Source organism: Canis aureus, chromosome 37 (genome assembly GCF_053574225.1).
Source record: "Canis aureus isolate CA01 chromosome 37, VMU_Caureus_v.1.0, whole genome shotgun sequence".
Taxonomy (NCBI): Eukaryota; Metazoa; Chordata; class Mammalia; order Carnivora; family Canidae; genus Canis; species Canis aureus.
The window spans coordinates 1,272,545-1,283,464 of record NC_135647.1 but is presented as its reverse complement, the minus strand read 5'-3'; the positions used below and the strand labels follow the sequence as shown (position 1 = coordinate 1,283,464).

The 10,920-nt window shown below is 42.3% G+C and overlaps 1 protein-coding gene across 1 annotated transcript in view; it reads right to left on the bottom strand.

Annotated features, from left to right (window-relative positions):
• LOC144306454 (uncharacterized) overlaps positions 1 to 5,650 on the bottom strand; it is a 52,245-nt gene extending 46,595 nt beyond the window's left edge. Inside the window, exons 1-2 of the mRNA XM_077885866.1 lie at positions 5,554 to 5,650; positions 3,225 to 3,570 (exon numbers count right to left, since the gene is read on the bottom strand). Of these exons, the coding sequence (XP_077741992.1) occupies positions 3,225 to 3,570; positions 5,554 to 5,650 (443 nt within the window). The remainder of the gene's footprint in view (positions 1 to 3,224; positions 3,571 to 5,553) is intronic.
• Positions 5,651 to 10,920: the final 5,270 nt, after the last annotated feature.

Below are 10,920 nucleotides of genomic sequence, written 5' to 3'. Positions count from 1 at the left end.
TTTTAATTTTTTTTTTTTTTTTTTTTTTTTTTTTTTTATGATAGTCACAGAGAGAGAGAGAGCGAGGCAGAGACATAGGCAGAGGGAGAAGTAGGCTCCATGCACCGGGAGCCCGACGTGGGATTCGATCCCGGGTCTCCAGGATCAAGCCCTGTGCCAAAGGCAGGCGCCAAACCGCTGCGCCACCCAGGGATCCCGAAATATCCTTATTTTAAAAATAAAGCTAGATGTTGAATGATAGCTTTTCCCCCTTTATCTTTTGTCTTGCTGAAAAACAAGACAGAAGCTGTTGGCAATCTCTGTAAATGAGAAGCAAAGGTACAGGGGATCCCTGGGTGGCTCAGCGGTTTAGTGCCTGCCTTCGGCTCAGGGCGCAATCCTGGAGTCCCGGGATCGAGCACCCGGCACGGAGCCTGCGTCTTTCTCTGCCTCTCTCTCTCTCTCTCTCTCTTTCATGAATAAATAAAATCTTTTAAAAAAAAGAGAGAGAGAAAGAGAAGCAAGGGTACAAGTGAAAGAACGAAAATAATCTCATACAGGCATCAATCACATTTGAGACTGGGTCACAGGATACAAGCCATACAAAGGAGAACAGATGAACTCCTTATCCCAAGGTACAGAGTCTTATAAGCACAGCATGTATTATTTCTCTATCCAACAAGTATCCATTCTCACCCCTCACCCTGACCATAACATTATTTGTTTATAATCAAAAAGCCCATCAACAATGAAAACTAGAAACCTTGACATACTTCAACAAAACAAGCTGTTCTCCCCTGATCCCATAAGGAAGTCATATTGAAGTTCTGAAGGAACTCAGAACTCCTCAAATCCCCTAGAGCAAGTTTTCTCCATCTTGATTCTGTTGACATTTTCAGCCAGACCTAGTTCCTTGTACTGTCTTGTCCCCTGCATTGTAGGGCATTTAACAGTATTCTTGGCTTTCAACCACTAGATGCTACTACACCAACTATAAGCAAGCATTTTTAAGGTGGATCAAATGCCCCCTTGAGGGGCAAAGTCGCCCCCAGTTGAGAACAACTTATCTGTAGAAAAATAATCTGATTTCTGACTGTTCCTTATACACAGTAAGATTCGACTTACAGATGGTACATTTAACCAGCACTGCTTAGACCCTCTTCCTACCCCAAAAAATGATTAACGGAGTACCTAAACTAACAGCAATCATGCTGAAGAATTCATCTGCTTTAGGAAGCCATACCTCACTGTTGAAGACCAGGGGAATCTGCCCTCAAGACTCTCCTCTTCCCTCCCTGGCATACTTATGGTGCCACCCTCTCATTTGCCCCCTGACCCAACTAAGAACAAAAACTTTTGATTGAGATCTGCACTGTCCACTATAGTAGCCACCAGGTACACATGGCTATGAAACTAAGGAACTACAATTTTAATTTCACTTAATTTTAATTAAATTTAAAAATATAATTCAATTATTGGAAAACCTTTATGTTTGGTGTAGTTTGGGTATGTGAATCTACTTTTAACATTTTAAATTTTGTATAATCTCAATATAGATTAAGTATTTTCAGTGAAAATTTAATATCTGAATTGAGATGTGCAATAAGTAGAAAAATATAGCATAAAAATGAATGGAAGATATTTCATTCATTTTTATATTGATTGGATATTAATATTTTGAATATACTAGTTTAAATAAAATATATTATTAAATTAGTTTCACCTGTCTTTTTACTTTTTTAATGTGGCTACTAGAAAACCTCATAGGTGGATCACATTATATTCCTATTTATTGGACAGCCTAATCAAGATCTTCTCTACCTCCCATTCTCTATGTTTTAAACCACTTTAATTCTGTGAGACTAAGTTATATGATGCCAAGGACTGTTTACCTATTTCTTCTTATTGATTTGTTCAACAAGTATTGAGCACATGCTATGTGCTATAGGAGACAAGGACGGGCTGCCTCAAAATGAGGTACCACTATAGCATTTACATAAGTTACTGGAAAGACAGCTGGTGCAAGGACACTCCTCTCCTCTTCTGTCCCCCTGAGAGCAGAAAATAAATCTCCCATGTGAAAGGTACCAGGAGGTAAGGATACATCCTTAGCACCAGAGATGGGAAATTTAGAGCCCAGAAGGCTGTATAGATAACCCTTGTTACTGTTTACTAATTTACTACCCCAGCCCAAATTCTGTTTAAAATTCCTTACTGATTGAAGCTCCCAAAGTTAAGTTTTCTCTGTCCTCTCAATTCCTTACAGGTATATTGTCTCTTTGTCTAAAAAGTTTAAAGACTTCCTGACTTGGTCATTTTTAGGTCTTAAGTTCATTATTGGGCTTCCATCTGGTCTTTTCTCCTGTTAACCTGTCTCCAATAAACTTAATTCTTAGTCCAAATGGAAGACCACGAAGGGTACAGGAAGAAATTTTCCTCCCCTCCAGCGCCAAACCCTATTCTACGTACTGAGGATATAGCAGAGAACAAGATCTCTGCCCCATTAGCTTATGTTACAGTAAAGGGAGATATTACTTCACACCAGTGAGAATGGCTAGTATCAAAAAGACAAGAAATAACAATTGTTGATGAGGATGTGGAGAAAGAGACCTTGTGCACTGCTGGTGGGAAAGTAAAGTGGTGCCACCACTGTATGACAGTCCTCAAAAAAACGAAGTATATGATCCTGCAATTCCACTTCTGGGTATTTATCCAAAGAAAATAAAAACAATAATAAAGATACACGTGCCCCCATGTTCACCGCAGCATTATTTATGACAGGTAAGATACGGAAACAGCCTAAGCGTCCATTGATGGATGCATGGATAGAGAAATTGTGGTATACACGTGCAAGAGAATGTTACTATTGGTGGTGCCTGGTGGTGCGTCGACAGGCAGGCAGACCCTACGGAGGGGAGCCGAGAGCACGCGGTGCGCAAACGCAACCGCAGACACAGCTGCCCAGGGGCTGCGCATGCGTCCCGCTGGGGCACCGCACAGCTCCCTGCCTAGCCCCGGAGACCCCAAGGCCCCGGAAGAAGGCGGTCGCGTGGGGGGCGCCGCATCCGGACGCCCGGGCGGCACACTGGCCCCGAGCGTCCAACCCCACACTGACTTCCCTTCACGGGTCCGCCACCCTGGGGGTTGTTTCCAACGATAACCCGTCACGGTCCCAGTTACCGCCGTTCTGCCCCGCTCCGGCCCAGCGCCGGGCCCGCCCCGCCACCCCCTGCCCCATCACTCACCAGCAGCCCCTCTCTCCGGCCGGTTTCCGAGCCCGAAGCGCCGCTGTTCCCCCCCAGCGCCAGCCCTTCCCGCCAGCGGCTCCGGAACCATCAGCTACCAGTAACCGGAAGTGGCTACAGTCGTAAGAGCGCCGGGAAAAGGGTTCGGTCCTCCCCGAGGCCAGGAACACTCGGGTTCCAGCCTGAAAGAGACCAGAAAGGCGGGTTTGGGGGGCTCCCGAGGGCTCGGTCAGGCGGCGGGGTAGATTCCCATAAAGCCCCTTGACCGTGGGGCGGGCCACATCGTCAGGGTTCCACGGGAGGTCCGAGACTGGCCGCGGGGACAGGCCTCTGCGCCCCGCCACCTCTCATGTGGAAGAAAAGTGAAGGAGAAAAGCAAAACCGGCCACCCCAAATATGCCTCTTTGATGTAAGGATAGTTTAGGCTGGTTATTATTATTATTTTTTTTTTTTTTTTTTTTTTAGAACAAACGACTGGAGCTCTGAAAACCACGTGAGAGTTACTTCATTGTAAGAAATATTTACATGTGTAGGGGAAATTTCCATTTGTGAGGATGTCTCCGGGAGGAAGAGAAGGAAGGACTCCAGGCCTCCAGAACCTCTTGTCATACAGAAGATAACACATCTGTGTAGCAATCCCGTCCTTCAGGACTGTGCTTCACCCCAACCCCAGAAATCTTCATTTGCGAATAGGGCCATTTCACGGATTCACTGAGTTTTCCTGGGTCTCGCACTTGCACAGGAGGTACACCTGTTACTGCCCGGTTTCTCTCCTGTTAACCTTTTTATTGGGTGATGGGGGTATCTCAGCCAAAAACCTAGAAGGCTAAGAGGGCAAGCTACTTTGGCTCCCCCCCCCCCCATAAAAGTAAACTGCAGGACTTGAGTAACAGACAAGCCATGACGAATGGACAAGGTTGTGGTCATTGTCCAAAGGAGCTTCATATATGTGCTCCTTTCAGCACTCTCACCAGACTGGGCACCTGGCACAGGTAGGCTCTTGAGAAGTAGTTACTTGGATGAATAAGGACAGATCTCGGGAGGAAGGAATTAATAAAAAAGAAAGGGGAAGGTGAATCAGATTGATTAAATTTAGCTAGTCGACAAATCAAACCATTTTTCCTGTCTGAAATGTATCACATATCTGCATAGTTTAAGGGCCACTGTGCGTTGGAAGTGGGAGAGAGATCTCAGAATATTAAATGAGGAAGATTATGCTCTATTTTTAAAAATATTTTATTTATTTATGTTACAGAGAAGCACAAGCGGGGGGAGCAGGAGAGGGAGAAGCAGGCTCCCCACTGAACAGGGAGGGAGGCTGGTGTGGGTCTCCATCCCAGGACTCTGGGATCATGACCTGAGCTGAAGGCAGACACTTAACTGACTGAGCCACCCAGGCACCCACTTATACTCTAAAGATCAAATGCAATAATAGCAAGTAATATAAAATAGAATGATAAATAGATTGATAAAATCCTGAGAAGAGAGACCTGTTATTCGAATAACAGACTAGTGTTTAGAATGAGTAAGAAACAGTGAGACAAATCCTTGACTTGAGAGTATGGGGGAAGTGTCACAGCGATTAGATGGGGGGGGGGGTGGAACATTCTAGAGGGCAGTAAACACGGAGTTGCTAATGTTAGAAAGAAAGGAAACAATCTACATGTCTATCAATAGGAGAATAATTACATATGCCATATTATATAATAAAATACTATTCGGGGGCTTCTGGGTGGCTTTGTCAGTTAAGCACCTGCCTTTGAGTCAGATCATGATCCTGGGGTCCTGGGATTGAGCCCCAAGTCAGGCTCTCTGCTCAGTGGGGAATCTGCTGCTTCCTCTCCCTCTGCCCATCCCCTCTGCTGTGCTCTCTCACGTGCTCACTCTATCTCAAATAAATAAATAAAATCGGGATTCCTGGGTGGCGCAGCGGTTTGGCGCCTGCCTTTGGCCTAGGGCGCGATCCTGGTTCCCATGTCGGGCTCCCGGTGCATGGAGCCTGCTTCTCTCTGCCTGTGTCTCTGCCTCTCTTTCTCTCTCTGTGACTATCATAAATAAATAAAAATTTAAAAAAAATAATAAATAAATAAATAAAATCTTAATAAATAAAATACTATTCAGCAATTAAAATAGCAAATTGTCATTGGAAAAAGTAGTGTCAGGACAATATGTATTCCACATTTCTTAAAAGAAAACTATGTGTATATAGATGTAATTATATGCTGTGCTTTTGCATGTGAAGGAAAAGAATGCACTCCAACCTGAGCAGTGATCCCCTCAAGCTTAGAATTGTGAAGACTTCATAGTATTCTCAAGCTAACAATTTCACCTGCCAGATTCACAAATCCTGAACTGTAGAAATCACCAGACTCCTGTGACAGAAACAAAGGATTCAAACACTGTGACACAAACACTGTGAGCTTCATGTTTCCCTTGTCCTCAGGCCCCCAGTCTTTGCCCAGTCTTGTCCCAGAATGAAGCATTATCTTTATTATCCTGGTCAGGGGCAGCGCAGGTGGCTTAGTGTTTTGGCGCCGCCTTCAGCCCAGGGCATGATCCTGTAGACCCAAGATAGAGTCCCACGTGGAGCTCCCTGCGTGGAGCCTGTTTCTCCCTCTACCTATGGCTCTGCCTCTCTCTCTGCGTGTGTCTCTCATGAATAAAATCTTTAAAAAAAGAGAAAAGAAACTTTATCCTGGTCAGGAAGTAAATCTGGTCCAAAAGGAGATGCATCAAAAAAAAAAAAAAAAAAAGGAAATACATCTATGAAAAGACAACCTGAAAGAAAATTCATCAGAAGACTTGGAGAAATGTGAAAAATCCTTGGAGAATTTCTTTTTTTCTTTTTTTTTTTTTTCCTTGGAGAATTTCTTGCAACATTCTAGTTAATAGCATTTGGGGATAAAGATGTCAGCATTTTTTATATACACGTAGATTTAATCTTTATCATATTTTGTTATTTTAATCTTTCAAAATATAATTTAGAAAAGGCAAACAAAGAAGTTTAAAATTGTTTTAGTGATAAGGAGAGAAGGAACCACTCATGGTCAGTGATGGAGGAATGATAATGATACTTAAGGAACATGAATCTAGTATAACCATATCTGGGATGGAATAGAGTTATAAAGACTATCTCAAGGCTGCAGTCATATAGGTATGAGGTAACTAGAACTGAGAACAGTGGTTATGGTCATGGAAAACAGCAACATTTCAAAGGAGAATCTGCTGTCTCTGATGATTTCTCCTTTACGTCTGTATTTCATCAGAGTAAATCAAGGAAGCTTCTCAAGATGGCATAAGCTGGAAATTGGTGATCTTGTTAATAAGATCCCATGGTGTTCACATGGATAACTGAATTTAAGAAAAATAAAGGAAATTCCAAATCCAGATGGTTTCACTGGACATTTCCACCAAACATCTAAAGAATAGGGGCATCTGGGTGCCTCAGTGATTGAGCCTCTGCCTTCGTATTCGGCTCAGATCATAATCCCAGGATCCTGGGATCCAGTCCTGCAACAGCTCCCCAGAGGGAGCCTGCCTCTCTCTGTGTGTCTCTCATGGATAAATAAAATCTTTTTAAAAATTCAAAAATTAAATAATTCTTATATTAACCTTTCCAGAATACAAAGATCAGGTTATACTCTACCCATTTTATGAGGCTAGCATATCTTTGATTCCAAACTTGACTTGGACAGTGTCACTAATGAACAAAAGTTACAAAAATGCAAAAACTAATCTTAAGGCAAATCCAATATATTGAAAGGATGACATACATTATAACCAAGTTGGTTTTATTCCAGGAATGCTAGGTTGACTTAACATTAGAGGAAATCAATGTAATTCATATTAACATGTTAAAGGACAAAAATAATACAACACTCAATAGCTTTAGAAAAGGTGATAGAGTTTAACATCCATTCATAATTTTCAAAATTAGCAAATTAAGTAATTGAAGGATAGTTCTTAATCTGATAAGAATATCTACAAAGCCTACAGCTGAAATGATGTTACTTAACTGTACCTCCCCATTTCTTTTTCTGTTTGTTGATGATGGAGTTCAAGGCAGGCTGCCCCCAAATATGCCACTTTGGACTATTGATTATTTTGAATTAAAATTACCTAAAAAACAGCCAATACAAAAAGGAAACTCTGACCCTCCTTTGTCCCTCCTGAAAGCAGAAAATAAATCTCCCATGTGGAATGTACCCTCCCAGCCAATAAAGAGATGTCCTCATCACCAGAAACAGGAAATTCAGGGCTGAGAGACCTTATAAACAACCTTGTTACTTCTTTACCAGTTTCCTACCCTAAGCGAGACTTTTTTATCTTGTGAATTCCTCTCAAATTTATTATTTCTTTGTCTAAAAGGCGTAAAAGCTGCCTGCTTTGGCCACTTCCTTGAGCACCATATTGTTATGAACTCTCATATGAACAACCCTAAAATTTTTTCCTTCAGCTAGTCTGTCTTATGTTGATTTAATTATTAGGCCAACCAAAAAAACTAGAAGGGAGAAAGCTTTTACTCCCCTACATTATTTACAATTACTCCAGTTTTCTGTTCCCTGGGTTGTTTCTATGTATGTTTTTTTGTTTGTTTGTTTGTTTGTTTGTTTGTTTCTATGTATGTTATAACTGCCCCTTCCCTTTCATTCTCGGCTCTTGATTTTATTAGGTGTCTTCTGATGTTTGGTGTCACTTATATCTAAGAACAAAGTCAAAAAAAAGAAAAAGAAAAAAGAACAGAGTCCTGTGCTGGTTAATGTAGGTAGTATGTGTTTCCACTGTAGTTGTAGGAGGCTGCTTCTGCAGCTGGTCTTAGCCCAATGGGAAGACCCAATCCAGGTTGGACATATGTAGGCCTTGGACAGGCCTTCCTCTAGGAAATGAACAGGGAGCAGGCAGACAGGCTGGAAAGCTACACAGTTACCAAAACATGGACCTCTCTCTGAGGTGGAAAACTTCAATATACTTCACTTCTAGACAATGCTATCTTTATTTTTCCTCCTCCTCATTCAATTTTTTTTGAAGACTTTATTTATTGATGAGAGACACACAGAATGAGAGAGAGAGAGAGAGACAGGCAGAGACATAGGCAGAGAGAGAAGCAGGTTCCATGCACACAGAGCCCAATGTGGAACTCAATCCTGGGATTCCAGGATCAGGCCCTGGGCAGAAGGCAGACACTTAATCACTGAGCCACCCAGGCATCCCTCCTCATTCCATTTAAAGGTCCAGAGTCATCTCAAAATTTGCCATACTTCTTTCTTAGGCTTCAGTTGCTTGGTACAAGCCTTTTTACTTGTTTCAGAAAGTGGGTATTAAGCTGTAGGCAAAGGACAAAGCCTCAGCAGCCTGCTCGGGGAGATCTCCAACTGCCCCAAATGCAGTTCTTAAATGAATGACTCACTCTTACCCTTTATCACATTTGGTCCTGAGGTTTGAATTTCTCCAGTGATACTAAAGAGGAAGCAGGTGTGAGAACCCAACCACCTGTTAAGCCAGATATTAAAGAGATTCGCAAAAATGTGAAATAATTCCACTCCTTTCACTAACTGTTTGTTTTGGAAGATATAATTAAATTCCATAAGGTATATTAAGTTAATATGTAATGGGAATATTCCTGTCATTTTAAGGAGTAATTTTTTTTAAGGAGTAATTTTTTTAATTCCTCATTTTAAATTTTGAACACAACGAATCGTGATGTATATGTGAACCACATAAAAATAAGCTCTTTGGGGTCCTCATTAATTTTCAAGAATATAAAAGGAATCATGAGACCTCAAAAAACACTTTTTAAGACTTTATTTTTGAGTGATCTCTACACCTAACCTGGGGCTCAAACTCACAACCTCAAGATCAAGAGTTGCATGCTCTTCTGACTAAGCCAGCCAGGCTCTCTGAGACCAAAAGGTTTGAAAATTACTATGCTAGTCCATATACTATATATGAAGTGATGCTTCTGAAACTAAAATACAGCAACTGGGGAGAATCTGGGAACACTTTTGAGGCACCAGGTATGGAAAATATTTGGAGTATTATTGTAACAGCACTCCAACTGATCTTAAGGGTTAACTCACTTCAAGCACATGTGCTCCTTGCTTGCTGACCTAAGTCTGTAGCAGAAATAACTTTACTTTCCTTGGGCAGACCACTGGCCTTGAGAAGTGAAGTCCAGGCTTTCTCAGAAGACAAGGTCTTACTGCCTTGGAAACCGCTGCCACAATCCCACAAGTCTGTGCAGGGTCATGTCCCCATAGAGTAGCAGGCTGGATACCTGCTTCTCTGGGGGGTGGGCTGCCTCCCTATCCCCATGCCTGCCCCTTCACTGCCCTCCAGCTTCACCTGGACAGGGACGATGGTCTCTGAGACATTAGTCCACCATCTTCCCAGGTTGCCAGCTTTCCCTTCCCACCATCACCTGTCTCTGAGTACTGATTTTCAAGCTGTAAGGAGCTGAACCTGAGTTCAGAACCAGGTCTCTGTCTGGTAACCTTACTAGAAACATGTCCCATGCTTATACAAATAGGAAAAGTACAAATAACCAGAGACTAATGTTTTTGTGCCTTTGGCTGGGCTGCTGTTATTGTTGGACCTGGCAATTCAGGAAATTTATATGGCTTCTGATCCCTGGTGTGGCTAGTTCTAGTAGTGGTATAAAAAATTAAATGCTTATTCCCATAATAGGAAATCAATACATAATATAAAATATCTATACATGAGAAATCAAGAAATGCCAATGTTAGTACATATAACTATGGAGGTTAATGTGAAAAGTAAAAGGAACTGGGTGGCTCAGTCAGTTAAGTGGCTCCCTTCAGCTTGGGTCATGATCTCAGGGTCCTGGAATCACGCCCCACATTGGGCTCTGTGTTCTATGGGGAGCCTGCTTCTCCCTCTCCCTCTGCCTGCCACTCTGCTTGCTTGTGCTCTCTCTGTCTCTATCAAATGAATAAAATAAAATGTTTTTTTAAAAAGTAACTGAGAGGGCAGGCCTGGTGGCTCAGTGGTTTAGCACTGCCTTCAGCCTGGGCATGATCCTGGAGTCCTGGGATCGAGTCCCACATCAGGCTCCCTGCATGGAGCCTGCTTCTCCCTCTGCATGTGTCTCTGCCTCTCTCTGTGTCTCTCATGAATAAATAAAATCTTAAAAAAAAAAAGTAACTGAGAGTACTGTTTAACTTTATTAATTTTTAAAAATTCATTTTTATTTATGATAGACAGAGAGAGAGAGAGACAGGCAGAGGGAGAAGCAGTCTCCACGACAGGAGCCCGACACAGAACTCGATCCCAGGACTCCAGGATCGCGCCCTGGGCCAAAGGCAGGCACAAAACCGCTGAGCCACCCAGGGATTCCCTATTGATTTTTTTTTTCAGTAGGCTGTATGTCCAATGTGGGGCTTGAACTCACAACCTTGAGATGAAGAGTCACATGCGCTACCGACTGAGCCAGCCAGACATCCCTAATTTTATTAACTTTTAAAAATTTTTGTGCAGCTCTGTTTTTACATATGTATGCAATCATGTAACCATAACCCCAAAGATTTTTTGTTTTCTGTTAGCACACATTAATCTTACTTTTCTTTTAAGGTTTTATTTATTTATTCATGAGAGATGCAGAGAGAGAGAGACAGAGACATAGGCAGAGGGAGAAGCAGTCTCTATACAGGGAGCCTGATGGGGGACTCGATCCTGGGAC